This window comes from Hydra vulgaris, chromosome 12, assembly GCF_038396675.1.
Source record: "Hydra vulgaris chromosome 12, alternate assembly HydraT2T_AEP".
NCBI lineage: Eukaryota > Metazoa > Cnidaria > Hydrozoa > Anthoathecata > Hydridae > Hydra > Hydra vulgaris.
In genome coordinates this window covers 32,684,986-32,712,348 of record NC_088931.1, presented here as the reverse complement: position 1 = coordinate 32,712,348, position 27,363 = coordinate 32,684,986, and the positions used below count along the sequence as shown (strand labels likewise).

Here is a 27,363-nt window from a genome sequence, read left to right as displayed (position 1 = left end):
GGGTTGAAAGCTGGTAGAGAAAGCTGCAAATAAAAAAACCACTGATATCATAAAAACATTCTTAAAAAATTTGAAGAAACTAAAAACTTTTTGTCTTTCAGAACTGTATTCTATTTTAAATTAAATCAGATGGTTCTTTATCACACACAAGCTGCTACTACATATGAAACCTGAACAGTGCTATTACATATGAAACCTGAACAGAAAAATCAAATTTTATTTCACTTATGAGAACACCTTCATGAATAGTAACTCCTTTTGGGATGCCACAGCTTATTTGCAGATGGTAAAGTATCAAGAAAAGATAAGAAACTTTCTTGAATTTAAAAACAAGTACAAACGTAATTTAATAAAAAAACTTCAATCAAGCAAACAACAAAATGAGTAAATTCACTGTTAATTTTTAGGTGGGAAAAAGTTACAAAAGATAATATAAGATGGTTACTCTTTCCTGTTTCTGTTTTGAAATTGTTGAATAGTACAAAATCCTTATAACAAAAAAACTGTAGACGGTTAACAATTGTTCTGAACGTATGATTAAACTGGTATCATTATTCATGTAACTTATTGATGGTCATTATTAATCTAAAATAAAAAATTAAAATAACAACAATATGCATAAAACTAAAAAACTTAAAAAAAATTAAATAAACAACAATATGCAAAACATAGGATGTAGTGTGAGATAAGGGTGTGTGGTGCAGGATCATGAAGTTAAATGAAGTACCTTATTTCAAACAATTTAGAAAATGTTTTTGTCTATTTTTAAATTACAAAAACTGACACCTATTGTTCAAAATTGACACCTATTGTTTAAAAACTTCCTTTTCACAATTTATTTCAATGTTTAAAAAATAGCGTTAAACTTAAAACAATTTTCTCAATTCAATGCAGTTAAAGGGCAAATTTAAAAATTTGCAAATAAAGTTGATCAGTATAACTATATTTTCAGACTGTGAACTCCACATTTCTTTACCTTTTTAAAACCCATTGATATATATAGCAGGAAGTGAACTCGATATAGTTCTAATAGAGTCCGGATTATATGAACATGCAACATTTCTGTCAACATATGTTGAAAGAGAAGAAATGTTGAGAGAGCAAAGGAAGCAATGTACATATAAGTAATAGTAATATATCTAAATAAATCTTTTTAGATAATATGACAAATAATTAAAAAACAAACAAACAAAACCAACAAAATATACAAAAACTTATGGTTAGTAAAATATAAACTATAAGTAAAAAAAAAGCATTTGTTATTTCATAGCAAGTAAGTTGATATCAAAATTATAGTTTACATCTATAACAAATAGTATCTTTAGATACTATTTGTTAAAGACGTTAAGTCAATGTTTGTAGCTGCTAAAACACAAATTAATTAATAAACATGCAGCTCATCTTCAGTAAAAGATGTACTGTACATATATGAGTATTTACTTTTCTTTAAACAAACATTCAGATGAACTCTAATACCAGGGCTCAAATTAAGCGTATTGCAATCGCAAATTGCGATTGCTTTTCACACCTTCGTGATTGTTTTTTTAAAAAAATAATATTTTCGCAACATTTTTTTTTTTTTTTTGCTTGCTTATTTACTTTTTTTCTAATTTAGCAATTCTTAAAAGTTTTTTATTAGGGTTCATAAAGTACGTCACTCTAAATTAATCTTTTGAATAAAAGCATGATCATTTGCTTTTTTGCGTGGAGACTTTCATTCAACATAAACATTTTGAATTTTAACTACTTTAAATCTCTGAGTGGAAGGCAAGGAGCCCCGAAATAGTTTTAAGGACCTTTTTTTTTTCAAGTCATTTTTTTAAATTATTGGGGAGGGGAGGAGGGGGCAAATGCCCCTGCTGCCACCCCGATTCCTACGGGCCTGCTTTATTTCTTTTGGGAGTGTGAAGTAATGCTATGTTCTTTAAGAAAACGTTTGCCAGTGTTTAGCTTTTTTTCTTTGAAATAGAAAATCTGTACAACTCTGCAATAAATGTTAACTATCGAATCAGAAATGTTCTGCAAACTCCTTTATCTAGTAAAGAAAAAAATATGTTGCCTTAAAAATAATAGTACCCTTGACACTTTCTTGGTCTGATGAGTTTTTAAAGCTGCAACTGTCTCACCACTAAATACTTGTAAACAAGTGCTTACTTTTTGCCATTATATTGGTTTAAGATTTGTTGATGTTTTAGGCAACTTAGATAACTTTAATAATCTATTTTTGGTGTATATAAGTTAACTAAATCTCTCCAATTTGCAATGTAAGTAATTTCATATTTTAAATACTTTTGACCATAAATGAAAGTACAGTAGTAGCTTATTTCTCTGGATCAGCTTTTCCAAAAATATTTCCACTTTGATATAATAAAGCATCTTTTACATAAATTTCATCTATCATTAAAACACAATTTCTTTTTTTTCTCTCAAGGTAAAATTGAGGACAGCACAGAACTTAAAAAAACAAAATCATCTTGAGAATTTATTTTTCAAGTTTTACGAGTCAAGGTTCGAATACTTGGCTACTGATAATCACAACACAATTGATTGTAAGTGGAACGACTTGTTGCAAAATATTCAAAAGCCTTGGGTATTATAAACAGTACAGACAACATAATGATCTCTCATTACATTTAGATGCTCAAATAATATTTGAGTTTTATGTTTTATATGTATTAAATGAAGTTACTCTATTAATCAAGAGGTTGAACTGTACATTTTGAACCACAATGAAATGCTTCAAACATTAAGTTTTGATTAACTATCAGCAAAATTAGTTGAACTCCAGAATTAAATACTTTAGACTGGATAAAAAAAAAACTGTTTTGGTTGTAAGTAATGTTATCATTTTCAGAAGATAAGTTTTTTTCAATATCTTCAAACTTGAAATTATCAATTATTATATACTCTTCTAATTCATCTTTTTTGATATTTTTGAAGAAGATAAAGTTTTTCTTTTTTTTTATGGTGAAGAAGGTGGACAACTTTTAGAGATATTTGGAAACACTGGTGAAGGATTAATTGGTCTCAATTTACCATGATATAAAGTAAACTCAGCACCATCTAGCCAATGCAACTTACAAACGCACAGCTATGGACAAAAGTCAAAATTTTGACATGATCCAATCTGTTTTAAAATCATATACAATGTCCTATATTTATAGCTTATTAAAGTTCTGGAGTTATTTTATTATATTTGTTGTTGAATAATTCTTAATCATCTTTCCGGAACGGCTTTATAAAAATTTGGTGAAAAGTTTTACAATTTTTTAATAATTATGTTTACATTGCTACACAGTTTTATTTAATCATTTTTGCATAACAACAGTATTGATTGCTATTTTATTACATTTTAACATTTAAAAGGTAATACTTAGCCACAGTTAGGGATGCTAATGTCATTTTAAGCTGTAATAAATGAACAATAGAATTGGCATAACATAAAAGTTTTATTTCATTATTTAAATGTGCCAAATTAAAAAAAAAAGCCACGCTATTTTTTATTTTATTGTTAATATTTTTAGACATGGTGATCACAAAATTGGATATTCACATTTTTTTATGTGAAAATAATATAAGCGTTTTTAACTCTAAAGCTCATGAACAATTGCTAAGCTATTTAAGTTGCAAACTAAAAATGAATATGTCTTGCATCAGCAGTGATGAATTAAATGAATTCATCAAAGGATATAAAAAAAGATAGAGAACTGCATACAATAATAATACTGTATTTGAAAAAAAGCTCATGAATTGGTTAAATGAGAATTATATTGCTCTAGACAAAGAAGCACTACTATCACTACCACTGCTCCCAGTTACTTCCAGTTCCATGGGAAGGCATTAGTGATTTGCTTCAGGCTCCAACTGTCGACTTACCCTAAAATATTATTTCTTATTATATGCATGTATGTATATTTTATAAATAGTTAATGTGTTTCAAATTGTCAATGTCTATTGAAATATTTTTTGTTTTTATTATTTAAGACCTGAATCTTTACCTAAAATTAATTACCTAAATATTTAATAGTTATTTAAAACAGAACGGTTGAAAATCTAATAAAAAATATATTCAAAAATCCATTTACCTGAGTGTAACTAAGGAAAGTGCCTGGTTGTTAAGCAGTATAAGTATCCATAGCAACCAAATTAAAAAAATTATGATTTCTATAAGATACGCAGACCTCATACTAGTACTCATGACAAATTTAGTAAATAAAGACCTAATATTTAATTAGTTGTCACTTTTGTCCAACAAAAGTGAATTCTGGCCCACTGTGAAACAACGCAATATTTTGGTATGGTTGAATTTTTTTTTTGCAATCAGATTTTTTTGCGTTAATTCGAGCCCTGAATACACTGACCACTAATCTTGGAATTATCTTAAGAAAACTTTGAAATCAGTCAAATACATTTTTTGCATATCTTTTGAAAACAGTTCATCCCGCGATTGAAAAATCGATTTTTAACTTTTTTTTTTTTTTAAATAATTTTAAACACTTCCGCAAGGCCGAGAAGGCCACTACAAATGAGGAGGCTACTTGTGGTTATATCCCTCTCTCAACTCTTTAACTCCGAAACAAGAACCTTGATAAACAAGGCCGCTGCGCGGAGAAACAAGTTGAGCGCGGTACTACCAGGGACATGGCGGGAATCGAACTCGGAACCTCTCGCTCATGAAACGAGCGCTCTACCACTACACCACTACCGCAACTACGCAAGTGAGCGCTTTACCACTACACCACTACTGCAACTACGCAAACTGGTTTTTATTGTCGTCATCATTGAAATTTATTTAAATTTAATTGAATATTTTAATGAGTATGTATTTTTCAATCAATGTATGTGCATCTTAAAAACTGTCTCAAGGATTTTTTATTAAAAAAAAATATATACGAATTAAAATACTTAACTAAATTTAAATAAATTTCAATGATGATGACAATAAAAACCGGTTTGTGTAGTTAAAAATCGATTTTTTAATGGCGAGTGAACTTTTTTCAAAAGGTATGCAAATAATAGTTCATTTCATGCTTTTTAGGTAAAAATTCATCAAACTACAGTACAGGAACATGGGGTTGAAAAAAAGTCATAACCCTAGTAAACAGGTTTTAAAAATCGTTGACCTAGTAAACCTTGATATGTCAAAAATTAACTTTGTTTTATTTCTCACCAAAGTATAAAACTTATATCAGCATGTTAAATCCTATTGAAATTATGATAAAACAGCTGTTAGAAAATGCGCATTCGACCGCAAACCACTCTAGAATTAGTTTTATGTTTTAAAATATTTTTTTAAAAAGTTTTTAAATTTTGTTATTTTTTTAATAACTGTTAGATAAATTTAATTTTAATTTTAGATAACTGGAAGTTTTACATATGGATTTAATAACTAAAAAAATACTTATATTTTAACATTAAAAAATCCCTCCCTCCCCTTTTATTAGATCTGGAATAAAATCCCCCCCCCCCCCCCCGCTCTTGTATTAAGGACACGAGAGTACTAATAATATAGATATTTTTGAGGTTTACTTGATAGTGAGGTTTTTTTGGCATTTCTATCTATACTTAAAACCTGATAAATGATTTTTTCATATTTTTTTAATCAAATAGACGAACTCTATCCAAACACATTTTTTATTTTTTCTGACAGTAATATTGATAATATCATGGTGCCTAGCCCCAAATACAAAAAACATCATTTGGACCGAGGATTGCAAAGACGGACAATCACTAAGCAGAAGCATCATCACCAATGACAAATATGATGGCAATGGAAAAAGTCTTTAAAACTTTATATACATTAAGCAAACATCAGAAATTGATAAGAAAACAAATTTGATAAAAAAATCTTGCTTTAGTTTGAAACACTATTACAACTATTTTAATTGGAGTCTGTCAAATCAATAAATTTTGGTTTGACAAGGTCAGACCAAAATACTTTTAAACATTATTTAAAAGTTTCAAACAGTATTTCTTTTAAAATAGTATCAATCAGAAACACAAGTATTGTTTACAATTTTATAGGGAAAGACTTTTAATGATCATTTTTGGGTTATCATTGTGAAAGAGGACCTAGAGAGTACTTAAATATTTTAAAGATAGACAAAGCTACTTTGAAGTTTATTAGAACATGTATGCAAATGTTATTTGTAGAGTTCTGTTCTTTTGATGATGTGTACTGCATCAAAATTCCAAACCTTTATGAGAAATTTTAAAGATCTATTTTTTATATAATATTCAGATCATTTTATGAAAAAAATTTATTATCATTCTAATAACTTCTATACTATGTAATAACAATTAGTATAGCATTTTATTAACTAAAAATAATTAATCTTTAATTAAAAAAAAAAAAAGTTAGTTTTAGTTCTATAAATTTGTAAATTAAAAAAAAATGTATTAGGTCTATAAATTTGCAATTAATGTTTTACCTCCTTGTGAGTAAGCCTCACACCATTGTAAAAAGACATAACTTCCTGTTAAAAAAATGTGTTGTTTCTTTTTGTATAAAATCAAAAAACCAAAATTTATAAATAAATTTTTTTCAAAACAAACAAAACTTTTTCAACCAACTCACTCCAGGTTGGGCATGAACACAGGAAAATAGTCCCTCTCCAGCATTTTTATTAGAAGATTGTTTTACTTCAACTCTACAAAAAAAATGGTGTTAAACATTATCTAAATTATGAAATGGTATTAAACATCTAAATTACAAAATGGTATTAAACAAAAGATTTATTATTCTATTAGCACTCTGATTAAATTGGTAAAAAACACTTTATTCTATTAGCACTCTGATTAAATTGGTAAAAAACACTTTATATGATTTTTTGCTTCCCAACAACAATTCATGCAAAATATTTATGAAAAAAAAGTTTGAGAACAGGCAATTGAAAACTACAAAAACAAACTTATGCAAACACACAAACTGTAAAACTATTGCTTGTCTGAAAATATATTTAGGAAACAATAATTAAATACTTTACTGGTTTAAAAAATTTATTAATAGTATAATAATATTGCACAATTAAAATAAATATGTATAAATTTTTGTTAAAATTTTTTTTTGTAAATAGTTTTTCTTTAGTTGATCGAAAACAGTAGAAAATATGGAATAAAATTATTGTACACCTAAGTTAAGTAAGATATACATTATAAAGTTATCTTAAACCTAAATTAAGTAAGATATTGCAGAATAAATATTTTTTGTTTTTAAACTTTTCCCATTAAGCACAAGATATGTTTAATACGTCAAAAATACATATCAATACATTTTTTAGACGTGTTAAACGCATCTTGTGTTTTCTTACAGGGTTTAAGCATACACACATACTTTTATTGAAAAAATGTCAACATTTTCAATTTTCCAATAATTTGGAGACAATAATCACAACAAATAAGCTTAGAAAAACATGTTTTATAATAATATAACAAATAATGAAAAAAAAGTTCATCAAAACAAAAAAACTAACCTTGAACTTTCAAAAATGTCTTCATCCAGAGGACTTTTTGATATAATAAAACTAGTAGATACATCCTTTGTAATTTTTTCACCTAAATTATAATTTTATGTTAAGTGTTTTAATTTTAATATTAGGTAATTGACATAATGAAAATAATGAAAATAAACATAAAATAACAATAAAAACATTATTGTGCAATTAATAATTATTGTGCAATTAATTTTCAGTTTTTTTCAGTAATAAGTTTAACATGTAATAAAACTCTTGCAACAAAATGAATATTTAAACATAACAGACCTCAAACTTTTAATTTAAAAAAAAATTAAAAGTGGCACTAACAAAAAAAATCAGGTTTAATTTGTCAATCTATAAGTTCTGCAATAATATCCTCAACACACCACTTGGATTATTTATATAGAGATCATATACTTTATCACATGAAACTATACATAGTGCTGCAACATAAAACTATACATAGTGGAGTGACATGAAACTATAAACAGTAGTGTGAAAAATATAACCAAAAAAATGAAATGAACATTTTCAAAATATTACTGAAACAATAAAACATACATATCATATTTCCAAATGGTAAAGAAAATTCTTTAAAAATAAACAAAATGCATTGAGTTATGATCTTAGTAAATATCATAATACCATTACATAATAAAAAAAAAGTTGCTAACCAAGAATTAAATCAATTGAACAACAAAAAGCAAGAACTACAATGACATTTGAAAACATTTCATTTTCTTCTACAATTTAGCACTTTTTTCTTGAAGAAATTTAATAGGGTTGTCTTAAATTCAAAAATATAAACTTATTTTTGATTAGTTTATTTTCAAGAATATTTTAAAAAGTACTCTTTAAATCGTTTTTATATGATAATACTATACACTACAATATTATTTAATATGTATAAAAATGCATCCTGAGGTGAAATGATAATGAAATGTGAACCAAAAATCAAATTCCTTCTTAAAATCTATTTATTTGTATGTTAACAATAATAAACAAAAACATTCAAATTTCACAATACATATATTTAAGGAGAAAAAAGAAATAGAATAGAAAAAATTCACTAGAGCAGAACTGTATTTCAGAGCAGAATCTGATTCTAAAGTAAGCAAAGGACTGCATACCTCTAATTGTCTTGTATGAAAATGGATTAAATTTATCTCCTACACCACTATAAACTGCAGGATAAGCACAAACTAATTCTCCATCCTAATAATTAACCACAAAAATATTTTAAATTTATCAAAAGCTAACAAAAGCAATATCATAATAGTAATAGTAGCTTTATTTTAGAAATCAGACTGCTCAGCTAAGTATACAACATATTTAGTATTATATATAATATATAACATTGTATACTTACACATGCTATATTACATATGTATATAATTTTATATATAGGTGAACAGTCAACTTACTAAATAGGAATAACATGCAAGTACCCTCACATAAGAGCAGGGGGATCTGACAGGAGCAAATATTTTAGGTTTTTTTTGTTCATATAGAACACATTAAAAGGGTGGCAGCATATATTTTTCAAAAATATTGTTTTTTGGGACCCTAATATATATATATATATATATATATATATATATATATATATATATATATATATATATATATATATATATATATATATTAGGGTGGTCCTTAAAACAACTTTTTTAAAAAAAATCTGCACCCACCCCTTAAATGTGTTCTATATAATACGAAAACACTAGGTTTAAATTTTTTGTGAAAAAAACATATTTATAGAGGTCCCCCAAGACCCTTTAATATTTAACGGGTCCCTAATATTTTCAAAAAAAAAGTTTCTCAAAAATAGGTCAACCTGGTACTCAAATGAAGCGCATTTATATAAAAATTTCAAAAATATTATTCATTTTAAAAAATAAATTTGAAGTTTAAACTTATTTATCACAATTATCATGAAAAATTCACTTATTTCATTTTTTGTTAAAAAACAAGATTTTTACGTAGTAAAACCTAAAATAACTTTATTATTTCAAAATGAATGTTATTTTTGAAATTTTTATATAATTTCGCTTCATTTGAGTACCAGGTTGACCTATTTTCGAGAAACTTTTTTTTTTTAAATATTAGGGACCCGTTAAATATTAAAGGGTTTTGGGGGACCTCTAAAAATATTTTTTATTCAACAAAATTTTAAACCTAGTGTTTTTGTATTATATAGAACACATTTAAAGGGTGGAAGCAGATTTTTTTCAAAAAAATTGTTTTTAGGGCCACCCTAATATATATATATATATATATATATATATATATATATATATATATATATATATATATTTATATATTTATATATACACACACTACTGTGTGCACAATATGAATACTTTACACACTTTAAGAAAAGACACTTTAAAAGACTTTGGAGAAAAAGAGAGAAAATTTTTTTTTTTTTGCTATAGAAGATATTATTTGCGTATAAGTATCTTTTACTTTGAATATAAATTAACATAAAAGCTCCCTCTGACATCTAAATAAAATAGGGATAAGCAACAGCTTCAATACATATTTAAGTATATTAACTGTTTAAAAACTTAGTTAGCATAGTGCTTAATAGTCAAATGATGTTGCTTTTTATATAAACTATTTAAATAACTTGTATCCTAATTTTTTAATGTTTTAAATATTTTAACATCTTAGACTTTCAAATATTAACACCAAAACCTAAAAAAAAATATTTTAATTTAGTATTTTGGTTATAAAAAATTAAACTAAAAAATTTATTAAAACTAAACAATATTTTATTTGTAACTAAACCATCTTAAAAAGAAACTTTTAAAATACCTCAAACTGACCCTTTAAAAATGTTTTATTGTCTGGATAAGCATACACAGTGTTTTTGCCGCTTAATTTTCCTAACTTGTTAACTCTTCCAAATAATGTTCCACCAAACTAAAAAACATAAATAAATTTTATAGAAAAACAAGACTTAATTTTAGCAGAACCTAACGCTTAAAAAAAAAAAAAAACACAAAATTTTAAGTTTGTTACAAATAGAAATAAAAGTAAAGTGTTTAAAATTAGTAAAACAGAACCTGTTATGTTTTACTAATTTTAAACACTTTACTTTTATTTCTATTGTTAGTGTTATGTGACTTTAAAATGTTTCCTTATTTAGATACTTAAAATGCTTTGATAAAAATTGATTGTGACTTCAAGGTTAAAATGGACAAATGAGAAAATGAGAGAAGGCTGTCTTCCAGCAAATGAAACAATTTTTTTTCAAAGTTCTTTTCACTAGGGTTTCTCATTTTTCATAAATTTAGCATCCCGGGATTCCCGGTGTGTAACTTATTTATCCCAGGATTTCCCAGCATAATTTTTAATATAATAACAAGCGGTTTCTGACACAAATTTATCTTAGCATGCTAATCTATATTACTATATAAAATAAAATATTGTTTTAAAAAACATACACAATCAATTGATTTGTCATTTAATCGTGAACAAATTTTTCCCATAAATAGACCCGTGGCAGAAAAAGCTCTTTCTGATTCAATAGATGTCAGCTTGATGGTCATTAATGTGGAGTATATTCTTTCTAAACTTTTGCTACACTTTCCAGTTGCCTCAAAAAGTTTGATTTCTTTTGTAAGGTTTTTTAAATTGCTAATGTCTTCTAGAGCTGCTTTTTCTACTTGTTTGACATAACAAATAGCCACACCCAATTTTTATTCAAGTGTCAAAATACTTTTGCCTAATAAATTTGGAGCAACAGGTTGAGGTATTGACAGGTCAGAAACCATGCATTCATTATCATGACTCACTTCAACTATTTCATTATTTGATATTTGAACTAGTGCTAGCATCCTTATGTACAACCTGGTATAAATTTTTTTTACTGTTGCTTTTAATGCATGTTTGGACAGGAAGAGTAGTTTGGAGTTGAAATTTGATTCCTGATTATAACTAATTGAGTTGTTTAAAAATTTTAGTAGTTTAATTAAATTGGCATTTCTGCATTCTTCAATTCTCTGCTGCACAGATTGAAGCAGTTTATTAGCTATCAAATTTTTTTTCTCCTCCAAATTGTCTAAGATGAATATCATTACACCTCCTGCGTCAAGTAGAGTAGCATTACTTCTACCAAGTCTTTCTATTCCAACTTTTATTGGTTGCAGAGAAATTGTTATGGCGTTCATAATCGCATATTCATCTTCGGAGATATTCAAAACTTCTTTTAAATCTATCATTGCTTTTAGTATATATGTTTTTACTTTAAGGAGTCTTTCTAGCGATAAAGAAAATCGCGATCACTAGATATTTCTTTTGTTATCTCTAAAACCACAGCTTGTTTAGCTAAATCATATTGTTTTTTATCATACTCATAACATGGGATGGATTTTTTGGTAATAACATGCCTTTTTCAGACAATGATCTTCTAATGAATTCACTTTTTGTTATGTCATTTATTGAGAAGCCATCCACCGTTGCTAGCTTTGACACAATTTCCTTGATAGTCTGCTGTTTAACAAGGTGATTTTTTTTGCACAATTTTAATTTCCAAACCAGTATCTTCATGTAGACGCTTCATATTTAAATCCAAATCATTATGTGCGCTTTTTAAATGATGAGCCTACTTGTCGAAAATCCTTTGCACTTCATCTTTACATTGTACTTTTTGCAAATTGCAGATTCGCCAGATTTTTCTTTACAAACATACTGCTATGCTTTGATCCATTTACAATTGACATGGTATAACTAAATTGAATCGTAAAGCAACTAAAGGTAAAGTTACAAATATTTCATGTATGTTATCTTACGTATGACTTTATGTCTTTGTTTATTGTTTTTTAAATACAAAAATTACTAAATATTTTAATAATTCAAAACAGAAAAAGTTTAACTTTTCAATAATTTAGAAGTTTAAAAATCAAACTTACTGTTTTCGTCACAAGAAATCTTTTTTATTTTTTACTCATATTTTACAATAACGAGAAAAAAGAAAACATCGCATTGCAAATTGCAATGCATTTCTTGAGTTAGATAGTTTAAGATAGTTTCAATAACATTTCTTGTTGTGCTGGGTTTTAATATAAGATATGAACACATAAAACACAACTAAATGCAATATTTTTTTTTATTTTTGGTCGAATTAGTTCAAACAGTTATCATATGTAAAATTAAAAAAAATTATGTTCTTTTATCTTATATCCCATAATTAAAAACTATGGGATATAAGAGTGATATCCCGGGAAATTCTGTTGCCACTTTTACCACCGGGATCCTAGGAAAACGGGATCCCGTTTGAGAAACCCTACTTTTCACCAATTGTTACATTATAGAAATTACTAAGTTTTTTGTATCTATTTAATTTTTCATAATGAAATCTTATATAAGTACTTTGTGCTAATCAATATTTTATAATGTATACTTTTCAACCCCTTAAACTATTATCTGATTAAAATGTGAAGTTGGCTATTTTAATTATATTGAAAATAAAAAAAATCAGCAGCTATTAAGTGAAGCTTCAGAAAAATCTTTATAAAACTTTTTACAACTCAAACAAATATTTGATCCTTTAATTCAAATACTCAGTTTATATCAAAACAAAAGTTTAAATAAAAATCTGTTAATTTGTTATTCAAATTAATAAATATTTCAATACTTTACAATTTAATAACTCACTGTTTCTGTTTCTTTATTTGTTTGACGCTGAATTTAATTTTTTTGTTATCTCACTACAGTAAACTCTTTTTTTTCTTTTTTTTTACATCTTGTCTTGAAAGTCACATAATGCATAAGTATAAGACATAAGTCACATAATAAGTATTATAGAATATATTTACCTCTAAAAAAAACTGACAAACTCCTATACGCATATTGTTAAGATAATTTCCTTTAAATGTTAACTGACCAGATACATCTGTTAAAATGAATTTTAATGTTTATATAAAAAATGTTTACACCATTAACTATGACTATGTTTACATTCATATACATACAGTACATACATACAGTAAAATTTACATTCACATACAGATACAGTAAAATTTTTTTATTTAAAAAAAGATTTGAAGTAGAAAAAATTGAATAAAGAATAATAGGTACTTACTAAACTCTTCACAACTTCCATGCAACATCCCATCTGAATAAGTACCCACTAATGGTTTTTTGGAAAAAATTATTTTAAAGCTATTTTTTATTATTTATATATTTTTGTTCTTTATTAATTTTAAAATAATGATTGTTTAAAAAAAAGAATTCAATATTTAAAAAATTCAGAAAAATTGTTACCCATGGTAGATCCATCATCATAAGTGTACACACCAACTCCATTTAAACAATCATCTTTAAACATTCCTGATAAAGAGCTACAAACAATTACACTTTAATAAATAGCTACAAACAATTACACTTTGATAAATCTAAACTTAAAGTTTGGATCCAGTTTTACAGCCTGAAGGCTTTTTTTTACTTTTTGAATTGCCAACAGTTTGATTAACTTAATGTAAAATTAAAAGTTATATTGTTATTGTTGTTGTTGTTGTTGTTATTATTATCATTATTATTATTAATTACTATTATCCAATATAAATACCAATACCTTTAAAAAGTTTATATAAACATTTATATGCAGATGATAGATCCCTAAACATCACTTTTAAACATCACTTTTAAACATTGCTTTTATTTACTTATTTTCAACATGTGTAAAATAGATCAGACAATATTTTTTTTGTTTGCCTTCAGTCTAATAGTAGGTAAACACTATTAGACTGAAGGCAAACACTATCAGGCTACAGGCAACCACTACAAAAATATATTTATGATATATTTTAGGCTATATTTTAATTTTCTTAATGAGTATTTATGTTTATTTATTTTTAATTATGTTTATGTACATTTATTAAAAAAAATATATTTATGATATATTTTTAGCTTTTAATTTTTTTAATTTACTTATGATATATTTTTGGCTCTTAATTTTCTTTCTATTATAATAAATTTAACTGCAAAAAAAAAAAAATCATAATAGTTTGCAAAAGATAAAAAACTGTGAAAAAAAAATTAACGTAAAAAGTAGATTTCATACAAAGACAAATTACATAGCGTTTGGTTTTGATAGCTTGATGCTTTTATTTGCACAATGAAAAAGTTTTTTTAAATGTTATCATTATTCTAGATAATAGACATTTATTTATATTATACAGTTTAAATTTTTTAGGACCACTTTATGCAGCAGATAATAATTTTCAGTTAAGCATTTTTGATTGGGAGGAAAGGTGATGGAGTCTATGTATTGCTTTTTTATGCTATAATGCTTAAATTATCAATCTCATCAATACATCAAATAAGTTTGCAAACTTTTATTATTTTCTCCTGGCTGTTAAATAGGAATTCAAAAAATGTAAAATATAGAAAAGGAACAGATCAAAATAACTTTGATCCTTTATTTTGTTGGAAAATCCATAATAGTTCAAACAGTAGCTAGCATTTTGGTATACTAGTGACTTAATAACATAAAAAAGATTAAAATTTAAAAAAATAAAAAACTAAACTACCTTCCATCAGCAAAGTAAAAGCAACCTCTTCCTTCTTTTAGATCTGTTAAACAATTATTTAAACATATAGGGCTAGTACATGCACGTATGAGTGTTTAAATATACATGAATAATAATATGAATAAATATATGAGCGTATAAATATCAAAAAATACAAATATACTTGCGCATGATACATAACTGATGTTTTTTTTGTTGATAATTTTGGACTTTGGTAATTATTCCAATAAAAGTTAGGGATACAAGATATTGTTTAATCCATTAAAAAAAAATACATTTTTGAATCAGTACATGACAGAGCAACATTATATTCATGTTCCAGTTTTTTTAAATATTTATATATCGGGAGGCTGAATAAGCGCGAATCAGCATAAGTGCGAACTGGCATAAATGCGAAGCGTTGCAAAAACTGGCATAAGTGCAAACTGGCGTATGTGGAAATTAGCAAAAGATTTAGCAAACATTGGCATAAGTGTGAACTGGCATAAGTGCACCAAAAGAATTTGCAAACATTGGCATAAGTGTGAACTAACATAGGTGCAAAGCAGTTGCAAAAACTGGCACAAGTGCAAACTGGCATAAGTGCAATTTGGCATAAGTGCGCCGAACAAATTTGCGAACATTGGCATAAGTGCAAAATGCATTATATATATATATATATATATATATATATATATATATATATATATATATATATATATATATATATATATATATATATATATATACGTATATATATATATATATATATATATATATATATATACGTATATATATATATATATATATATATATATATATATATATATATATATATATATATATATATATATATATAATATATATATATATATATATAGACACACACACACACACACTGTGGTGGGTGTTGTTAAAAGTTTAATTGAGATGTTAATTTTACAGAAAATTTCAAACTCTTTAACTAAAAAAAATGAGGAAAATGAACTTAACTTATTTTTATTTTCAAAAAACAGTTAATTAGCTATAAAATTAACATTAATAAAATAAAATAGTTAAAAAAAGTTATTTAAAAAAATTAATTATACAATCAAAAAATGAGTTGCATAAAAGTTTAATCAAGTTAGGTTTAGAACAAAAAAAGTGAAAAAAAACACAAAAACAAATTTATTATTTAAAGTATCCTCTTTTGGCTTGATAGCAAAGAAGAACCTGTCTCTGCATTGATTCCATCAATTTCATGCACACATCATGAGGCACTTTTAACCAATACTTGTTCAGGAATTACTTCAAATGCTTGTTTTTTTAAATTTGATGGTCTAATTGTCATCAAAGTCTCATTTTATTACTGTATCTGTTCCAGCATGCTCTAAAAATTTTTATTCATCTAGTTTTTTTCACTGCACTTCAACCCTTTGGAACTCTCTGTCATTTTCACATTTTCCTGACTCATACAACCTTCAACTTTTTAAGTCTTCTGTCAACCGTTTCCTTGCTCTATAACTCTATTCTTTTTTTCTCTCCTAACTTAATAGTTAGCTTGCAGCCTTGTTGGGAGTGAATCAGAATTTAAAAAAAAAAAAAAATTGAGCATCAATATACTAAATATTTTCAATCTAGCTGAAATCTGGTGGTCTAGGGCACCAAGCCACCAAATTGATCTTCTTTGTGTTAAACTGGTGTGTTATACTATGTACTGTGTGTGCTGAAGCTTGCTTCTGCCATACAACTGCCTTGTTGATTGACTTAAACGTGTTTCAAGCAAACTTTTATAGGTATGTTGGTTGATCCTATCTTAAAAATCTTCTTTTGATTTTGAATTTCACCTACCGTTCTAAATCACTTTTGCCAAATCTTTAACTGCCCAATGCAATTCAAGCAAGTTCTTTGCTTACTTTCAATTAGAAAAAATTGGTTGAATATTTGAGCTAGCTTATTGTTGCTGAGCTTAGGATTTTTTCTACTGGTTCTTAATATGCAACTTTTGTTGTGGTCACTAAGATTCAGTAGTCTTCCAAAATGAGGCATGTCAACAACATCACCTGCCAGTTCCCAAGTTTTCACTCTTTTTCATGCAAAAATTTAGAAACATCCATAAGTTTATTAACTTCAACATTGTGATGATTCTTTGATTTGACCAATCCAATAATTTGCCATTTGATGATATCTGACACTGCTCTTCGATCTGTTTGCAAGCAAATTGAAACTTGAAATACATTGTCTGAAAATCAATTAGTAATCTGATGAAGAGTAGTATGTGTAAATATTTATTTTGGGCTATTTTATCCGTACGAACAAAAATAGCAAAAAACAAAAAAGACTTAAAATCGATATCTGTTAAATTTTAGTATTATAAAAACTAGCATGCTAATTTTTTTGCAAAAGTTCAATCAAGATTTTTATTTATCATGTATAGCTGTGTATATATAGAGTACAATCTTTCTAATTCAAATGTTATGGGGAAAAATTAAAGTTCGAATTAGAGAGATTTTCAAATTATAGAAAGTTAACTTTTTTTCAAATATTCTTGTCAAAGTAACAAATAGAAATCAATCAAACAAACAAATAGTAATTCCTAGGCCTAAATGCAATATGTATTATGTGTTTTAAACCTTTACATTTTCAAAAAACAGTCAGTAATAGTAGATTGTCTTTTATGAGCTTGTTTGGTGGAATATCAAAAAATTTTCAAAACTTCTTTGTTTGTTTTTCCATTTTATAATTCCAGTAGAGCTTCATATTTTTGCTTTAAGTGGTGTTCTTTTTGCAGTCTTTTTGATACCATGATTTTTTTTTAACAAAAAAAATAATTCAAATTAATTGAAAAACTAAAAATATTCGAAATTTAAAAAAAACTCAGCGGTTTAACCAACTTTTTACATGTCAGAAAATAAAAAAGTTTCATTTACAGAGAGAATTTTACTAATGGGTCTGAAAATTCGAATTGCGGAGGTTTTCGAGTTATAGAAATTCGAATTAAAGAAAGTTAAACGTAAGAGTTTCTTAAGCACATTTCACGGCAACTTTGCATTTAATTGAATTATGGAGGTTTTCAAATTAAGGAGATTTGAATTTCGAATTTGAGAGATTGTACTGTATATATATATATATATATATATATATATATATATATATATATATATATATATATATATATATATATATATATATATATATATATATATATATATATATATATATATATATATATATGTATATATATATATATATATATATATATATATATATATGTATATATATATATATATATATATATATATATATATTAGTTTTATAAATTGTTGGCTTTGAAAGTATGGAAAGTAAAAAATGATTCTTTGAACAAAAAATTATGTCACTATAAATTAGTTTGACTATCGTCCAACATTACATGTTGTCTTGAAGCCAAAACCGTTAAATTAATTCCAAATGAACCCAAGTAGCAAGCAATATTGGCAAAATATTGTTTATATAATTTACATATTGTAAACAATATTACGTCAATATTGCTTGATACTTAAGAAATATTTTTTAAATTACCACAAAAACGCAAAAAACTTAATTGAAATTAATCTTTTTTTATTACAGAATGTTTGTTTTTATTTTTTAATGTTTTAACTGTTTTTATTTTTCAATTTTATTTGCTTTATTTTATTTTTGTTTTATTGAATACTTATTTAGGGATTGGCGCAGCGGAGTGTACATGAGGGTATGTTGACTGAAATAAGTAAAATATGTGGGGAGTGTACATAAATTGGCTGAATTAAATAGACAAAACATGGGAGGAGTGTACATACATTGACTGACTTAAATAAGTAAAACATGCTAGGAGTGTACATACATTGACTGACTTAAATAGGTAAAACATGCGAGATGTGTTCATATGTCTACTGACTGGAATAAGTAGAACATGCAAGAAGTGCCACTAAATCAACTAAGGGATTTGGCTAAATCAGGCAGTCTTTTTATTAAAAATAGAAAATTTCGGTTTTTTTTTTTTTTAAATATTAATAGATTATGGTAGATTATAGAAAAAGTTTCACCCAATGTCTATAAGTTGTGTGTGTGTGTGTGTGTGTGCGTGTGTGCGTGTGTGTGTGTGTGTATATATATATATATATATATATATATATATATATATATATATATATATATATATATATATATATATATATATATATATATATATATATATATATATATATATATATATATATATATATATAACCCTTGGAATTAGGCAATAATTTGCTGACCTCAATCATTTTGAGGTCAGCATCAGGTTGGCAAAAACTATTTGATACAAAGCAGGGATGCGGAGTCCCAAAAAGGATTCCGGATTTGAAAGTCACAAAAAGATTACTTCATCCTAGTTTTTTGTATCCAGCAGCTCTAAAAGTATAAATAAGTTTATGGACTACTAATAGGAAAAAAATTAAGACTAGGTTAGAGGAACAATCATTTTTTGAACCCGGAGTCCGTAGATATAATGGCAGCAAGGACTCCGGAACTCCAGGACTTCAGGCTTAAAAACAATAAGTTTCCAGTCATTAGATCTCATGAACTTTTTTCATATAGCAGATCATAAGTCAACAAACATGTTTGGAGCTTCTGAACACTACAGACTTGGAAAAAGTAGAGATATAAAGCCGGAGTCCTTTTGGGACTCCGCATCCCTGATACAAAGGTCTAACCATAAAACATAGAAATGAGGTTGGCAATTTTTTGCTGACCTCAAACACTTTCAGGTTGGCAGTTAGGTCAGCATTGCCAAATGCCAACCCTAATTCCGAGGGTTATATATATATATATGTGTATATTAGGGTGCATCAAATGCCCTGTACTTTCAAAAATCGATCTGTCCCTATTCTCAAAACTTTCAATTGGTTCTCACAAAACACTCTGTTAAATTTTTTCAAAATTGAATGAGATTTAGAGGGGCCACCTCAAGTCTGAAACTTGCAACGATACCCTAAACAGAAGAAAAAAAAGTTTTTCAAAAGTATGTCATGTTGGATCTCAAAAGAAGCGAAATTTTATATAAATTTCAAAAATAATAAAAATTTTACACAAGAATTATTATTTTAAATTTTATTACATAAAAATTATTATTTTTTAACAAAAAATTATAAAACAAAATTTTTTTAATGGTTTTTGTCAAAAAATTTTTATAAGCCATTTTTAACAAAAAATGATATTTATTTTTGTAATTTTTATAAAATTTTGCTTCTTTTGAGACCCAACATGACATACATTTGAAAAACTTTTTTTTCCTTCTGTTTAGGGTCTCATTGCAAGTTTCAGACTTGAGGTGGCCCCTCTAAATCTCATTCAATTTTGAAAAAATTTAACAGAGTGTTTTGTGAGAACCAATTGAAAGTTTTGAGAATAGGGACAGATCGATTTTTGAAAGTACGGGGCATTTGATGCACCCTAATGTATATATATCTATATCTATATCTATATCTATATCTATATATATATTTATATATATATATATATATATATATATATACATATATATATATATTTATATATATAAATATATATATATATACATATATATATATATATATATATATATATATATATATATATATATATATATATATATATATATATATATATATATATATATATATATATATGTATGTATATATGAGGAATGGACTTGCAAAACCTGATAATTCACTTTTTCGAAAAATCTGACTTGCGCACACCACTGGATAGCTCTTGTAATTTTGCATCAGGAAAATAATTCAGGACATGCAGAATCCAATATTTCTATCACAAATTCAGTGCTTAAAATTAAGTAGTCCATGCAAAACCTGATAATTTATTTTTTATGTTCCATGCAAAACCAGATAAATAGTACAGCCAATCAGAAAGCAGTTTTAGCAGATGACAAGCAGTTGCAAAGATGGCGGACGTTGTACCAAATATCAATATTATTAATAATGCGGATTTTGATGGCACTGTTCTTGTTGGGGAAGCCAACAGAGGTACACGAAAACGTGTTGCACGAGGGTCTCGACGGAGCATTGTTAAGAAACAAAGGTAGGCTAATAATGTTTTAGTATGTTAAATTGTTTATGCAGAATCGCTTGACATATTACCTTATTTTTGCATGCACATGCATAATGTTTTAACATGGTTTATGGCAGACCATCCCCATCCAATTCCCATTCGGTCTGATACAGCTGGGAGCCAATGCCGCCTAACAATTAGTTAGTTACCAAGGTACTCTGCCCTCCAAAATAAGAAGGCCCTAACTTGCTAATCTCAAAAACGACTTTTTTATTCAGAAATGCTCGTCATGACATTATCCATCTGCTCCATAAAATTGGAGGCTCTACACCTATAAATGTTTGTTAAATGAAGCGAATTGCTAACAACCTATCTACAAAAACGATATCAAAATAAACAAAACCCTATTTTCATGAAAAGCCCTATCTGCATAAAAAGTCCTATCTGCATAATGAAAAGCCCATTGTACATAGGTCATTCTTTCTGTTTTTAATGAGAAACATTTTTATTATTATTACTAAAATATCAGTGCTATCTATGGTTTTGTACTACATCTGATCAAGAAAAAACAAAGAATTACCAGTCGAGTCAACTGGTAATTTGTTCTTTCTTGATCAGATGTCGTACAAATATATAGATAGCAATGATATTATGTAACCAAAAAATTTAATGTAGATAGGGCCTTTCATATTGTACATTTACCTTACCAAAAATATTGTAGTTAGGGTTTTTTTGATTGGTCTGCTAAAAAAAGATACACCCAAACCAAATTATTACACTTTAGAAGCAACTTTTTATTTTTGCACCAACAACAGTAGACCTACCATAATTATTAGGTATTGATAAAATAATTTATTGCAAAGATAACAATAATAAAACAAATGTAATAAACATAATTTTTGCATTTCTTCACAGATATTCTGTGGGTAATGAATTTCAATGGGCACCAACATGCAATCATAATGGAAGAAACAAGAAAAATGTTAGTATGTACAAGTGCGAAAAAATTGACGTCAACGATGTTTGGAATTTTCATCAGAAATTATTCAAGTCTTGTGAAAAATTTACACAAGATAACATTATTCTTCTGCATACACGATCTGAAAAATCAAAACAAACTAACAATGTCAAGACCAAGAACAGAACTTTCTCAGCACAATTCTACATTCCAAAGAAGCAGTCCAAAATTCGTGTCTGTAAACAACTTTTTTTGAAAGCTGTACATCCGGTGAAAACAAGTCGATTGTCTGGAATAATATCCCGACACTACACATCAGGCGAGCCAGCTAAGGAGAATCGAGGTGGAAACAGAGTAGGAATCAAAAATGTTAAAAAAAAAGAAGTGATAAGAAACTTTATTAGAAGTCTGCGAGCAACAGAGAGCCATCATGGGAGAAACAAAAGCGTAAGACTGTATCTGCCAATTAAACTAAAAAGTATTAATAATGTGTACAAGATTTTCAAAAAATCACTAGGTCAGCAGCAGCAGAGGGATCTGTCTATATCTTACAAAATGTTTTACCAAGTCTTTGTTGGAGAATTCAATATATCATTCAAAGCACCAGCTTCAGATACATGCACAACATGTGACAATCTCAAAAATCTCCTTAAAAATGTTAAAGGTAATGAGAAAGTCAATCTTATTGTTAAGCTAAGAGTACACAAACTAAGAGCAAAAGCTTTTTATAGTATTCTAAAAGAAACCAAAAATAATGTCTACACACTTGCTTATGATTTGCAACAAGTCCAATCGCTTCCTAGAGTTAGTGTGCAAGAAGCCTACTACTCCAGGCAATTAAGTTTGTACAATTTCGGTTTATGTGATTTAAATAACAATTCCAATCACTCATACACTTGGTTAGAGTCTCAGTCGGGAAGAGGATCAAATGAAATAGCAAGTGCCTATTTCCACTACTTAACAACTAAGTTATCTAATTCCTTAACTTTTAATGAAGCTGTTGACACTATTCGACTTGTTAGTGATGGCTGTGGAGGTCAAAATAAAAACAATATCATGTTAGGAATGGTACAATCATGGCTGTTTAATTCGCCACAACATGTGACTAAAGTTGAGCTAATATTTCCTGTAAGGGGACACTCATTTCTACCATGCGAAAGATTGTTTGGTCGCATAGAAAAGGATCTTAAAGTCAACACTGACATTTTAGAACCGAGCAGTTTCCATGACATTTTCTTGAAACATTGCAATACAGTGAACACTGTTAATCAGGAATGGTTAGTGAAAGACTGGAAAAAATCTTGTACTTCGACATATAAAACATTGAACGGATTTCAAGAACTTAAACGCATCATTTTGCAAAAACATTTCACAAGCAAAGGAAAAGTTTGTCACCGTTCAGTCAGAAGTGAACTACAAGAGTGATTTAGGAAAACGAATACAACTTCTTAAACCTGGAAAATCTCACACATTCAATCCATTAGTAATATCAGGAATGTGTCCAATCAGTGCAACGAAGCTCAAAGACATTCATCATTTGCTTGCAGTTGTGTATGGTCCTGATTGGAAAAACATTCCGGGAACTCTATTCGGAATTCCGGGAAGTCTATTCAATCTTGACATCAACCGCTACAATACAAGATGAAAACGCTGCCGTTGATGAGGACTGTGACTGCAATGAAGAAGACATTGGTCTTAGAGTTTGATTTTTGTTAAAATTTCAAACAAGATTATGACAAGTTAAATTTTTAAAAACTGTTTATTTGTTTAAAAAAATTTTGTTTAAATTTTTTTTGCTTTTTATTGTTTTGTTTTGTTTTTTGTTTAAAAATTTTTTTAAAATCAATTTTAACATTACCAAATGATGTTTGTAACAAAGTTTCATGATTTTTTATTACAGTAAACTTTGGATGTTTTCTTAAATAACACATTATTTTTAATAATAAAAGTATAGTCTTAAAACTAAGCTAAACCATTTATCCCGAGCAAAACCGAGTAAAAACCTTTTGACATGCAAAACCAGAAAAAAAATTTTATATTCGTTTTAAATCTGATTCTGCAGATTAGGATTTACCAATATCTGTTCAAAACATTGTTTTATTAATATGCATACAATAGTGTTTCAATTACAACTGCATAACAAACAGATTTTCTGAAAACAGTTTTTGCCAATTATCTCGAAATGACAAAAAAGTGAATTATCAGGTTTTGCAAGTCCACTCCTCATATATATATATATATGTATATATACTTCATATATATATATATATATATATGTATATATCACTGGATATACTTTATGGCAACAAAATGTGCTAAAAAAACATGCTATAAGGCGAATATGCTCAAAGGAGTAATTATAAGATAAGTGGAATCATTATAGTGCAAAAAAAAAATTTTGTGTGGAAAAAACTGCAATGTCGCCTTATAGTAGAACTTTCACGCATATCACCGCAAAGTAGGTCTAGGAGTATATGTATATATATGGACTATATCTATATAGAAGTATATCTATACAGAAGTATACCTATATAGGAGCGTATATATACATATATATATATATATAAATATATATATATATATATATATATATATATATATATATATTTATATATATATATATATATATATATATATATATATATTCATATATGAAGTCAGTTTATTGCAAAGATTTATTTTTGCAATTCATAATCTGAACTTAACTGTTGTAAATGAAGCTAAGCAATGGATAATAGATCCTAACGAAGTTCAAGTTTCATTTGATATAGTCAATTTATATCCATCCATACCCATTGACAAAGCAATTCCGGTTATTATTGATATATTGAACGCTGACATTGATGACTTAAAAACTCGAACTAAACTTACTCTTGCAGACATTCACCAATTAATTGAACTTTCATTAAGTATATGCTATTTTTTATATGAAAACAATATCTGAGTAATACCTAATTCAGGTCCTATAGGTTTATCTTTAATGGTTGTTATGGCGGAAGCGTTTTTTACAAAATATAGAAAGAAAGGCCCTTAACATAGCAAGTGTTTATACATCCAACCAAAAACTTACAAGAGATATGTAGATGATTGTCACGCTCGCTTCGCTTCAATAAAACAACAACAAATGTTCCTGAACATCCTTAATGAACAACATCCTGCCATAAAATACACAGCGGAACTTGAAAACGACCTCAAACAACTCAATTTCCTAGATATTAATATTACGAACACAGGCTCTGGAGCTTATGAATTTCAAATACATCGAAAAGAAGCTATTACAAATGTTCAACTTAAACCTAACTCGAACATTAATCCTAACATTATTATTGGCGTTTTCAAAGAATTTTTATGTCGTGCAAAAAGAATTTGCTCTCAAAAACACCTTCAAAAAGAAATTGATTTTCTAATAGACATATTTGTTGAAAATGGCCACGACAAGAACATTCTTAATAATATTAATAAAGTCTATTTAAAAAACGGTTCAAAAAACACCACATGTCAACCATTAGATACCCAACCCTTTATAAAACTACCTTGGATACCAATTGTTGGTCCAAAACTTCGTAAAGAATTTCGAAAACAAAACATAAAGGTTATTTTCACATCAACTCCCAATTTAAAAAATATTTTTTGCAACAATAAAACTAGACTACCACTAAACACAAACCCTGGCGTATACCAGCTTAAATGTTCATGCAGTTCAATTTACATTGGTGAAACTAAAAAGAAGGTGATATCGAGATGTATTGAACACCAGAAAAACAGCTTAAAAGAAAAATGGTCCAGTTCGGGTGCAACTGAACATTCCAAAACATGCCATGGTAAGTTTGATTGGTTGCACCCTAAAACATTATCTGTAGCCCCAGAATATCGAACTCGGAAAATCAGAGAGTCACTCGAAATTAGCAAAGCTAGGGTTCGACAGGTGTGGTTCTCAATCGGGATGACGGTGATAATGTGACAACTAAAACCTGGGGGCTATTTTTAAATAAAATCTGCTGACATCAGTTATTTGAGAAAATTTTTTGTATTATATTTTGGCTTTTTATTGTTATCTTTTTAACGGTTTGTTTTTACTATAACGATTTCTTTGTAACTATTTTATTTATTATACCTGATGACGCTGATCACGATAGATCAGCGAAATATCGAAATAATTATATATTATTAAAAAATATATATATTTAAAAAAAAGTTTATACGCAGCCGTATTTATTGAATTCTACCCATATATATATATATATATATATATATATATATATATATATATATATATATATATATATATATATATATATATATATATATATATATATGGAGTATAAATATATCTAGGAGTATATGTGTGTGTGTATATATATATATATATATGGAGTATATATATATCTAGGTGTATATGTATATGTATATATATATATATATATATATATATATATATATATATATATATATATATATATATATATATATATATATATATCTAGGAGTATATATATCTATACACACACACACAGATATATATATATATATATATATATATATATATATATATATATATATATATATATATATATATACATGTATGTATGTATGTATATATAACCTTTAAACATTTAAATACATACGAAAGTCTAATACTTGTATATTTAACTTTTATATATATTTTCAAAGTATTATATGTAATTAAAATTTTAGATTAATTCATACCATGCTGAAATTTCCCATGAAATTTTACAGTTCTCTTTGAATTTAAAAATAGTGTCCCTCTACCGTGTCGTTGACCATTTTTATTATGCTCTCCTTAAAATAGAAGTTATTTAAAAAAAAATGTTTTTTAAAACTAGTTTTAAAAATTATTATTTTATTATCACAAAAATATTTTTTATTAATGTAAATATTACACAAAGAATATTGTAAAAACCTTCATAAAATTCTACATCATCTTCATCTGTATTTTGAATTGAATGGTTTGCAACCATCTAATATTTTAAAGTTAAATTCTATACCACCTAAAATGAACATTGTTTCTTTAAAAAAAAGTTATAGTAGATTTTATTTAATCATTTATATTATTTTCTTTAATCAATATATTTCTTCATTTTATTATACAATATACTAAGCTATACTATACAATATGCTAGAATAAAAAAATTTATTTGCAATACATTGATCAAACAACCTATGACTAATAGCTTTATGCAAGCATTAAAAATAAAAACTTATTTTATAATGTGATTAAAACTTTAGTTGTTTTTTTGTTGTTTTCCATAAATGAGACAAACATTGTCAAATTCAAATTGGTTGCTGAGCAAACTAAATAAAATCAACATTTAATATTAAATAATTTATATTGGTTACCAAGCAACCTAAAAACTTATGTATT

General features: G+C 26.9%; 1 protein-coding gene across 3 annotated transcripts in view; it reads right to left on the bottom strand.

Moving 5' to 3' along the window:
- LOC101238060 (histone-lysine N-methyltransferase SETD7) overlaps positions 1 to 27,034 on the bottom strand; it is a 43,422-nt gene extending 16,388 nt beyond the window's left edge. Inside the window, exons 1-11 of one of the 3 annotated variants that reach the window (XM_065812957.1) lie at positions 26,902 to 27,034; positions 26,688 to 26,780; positions 15,017 to 15,059; positions 13,749 to 13,825; positions 13,567 to 13,614; positions 13,301 to 13,377; positions 10,296 to 10,403; positions 8,606 to 8,690; positions 7,473 to 7,554; positions 6,578 to 6,650; positions 6,432 to 6,476 (exon numbers count right to left, since the gene is read on the bottom strand). In XM_065812957.1, the coding sequence (XP_065669029.1) occupies positions 6,432 to 6,476; positions 6,578 to 6,650; positions 7,473 to 7,554; positions 8,606 to 8,690; positions 10,296 to 10,403; positions 13,301 to 13,377; positions 13,567 to 13,614; positions 13,749 to 13,825; positions 15,017 to 15,059; positions 26,688 to 26,780; positions 26,902 to 26,959 (789 nt within the window). In that variant the 5' untranslated portion in view covers positions 26,960 to 27,034. The remainder of the gene's footprint in view (positions 1 to 6,431; positions 6,477 to 6,577; positions 6,651 to 7,472; positions 7,555 to 8,605; positions 8,691 to 10,295; positions 10,404 to 13,300; positions 13,378 to 13,566; positions 13,615 to 13,748; positions 13,826 to 15,016; positions 15,060 to 26,687; positions 26,781 to 26,901) is intronic. The other 2 variants (XM_065812959.1, XM_065812958.1) reach the window with 2 other exon arrangements.
- Between the last annotated feature and the right edge of the window lie 329 nt (positions 27,035 to 27,363).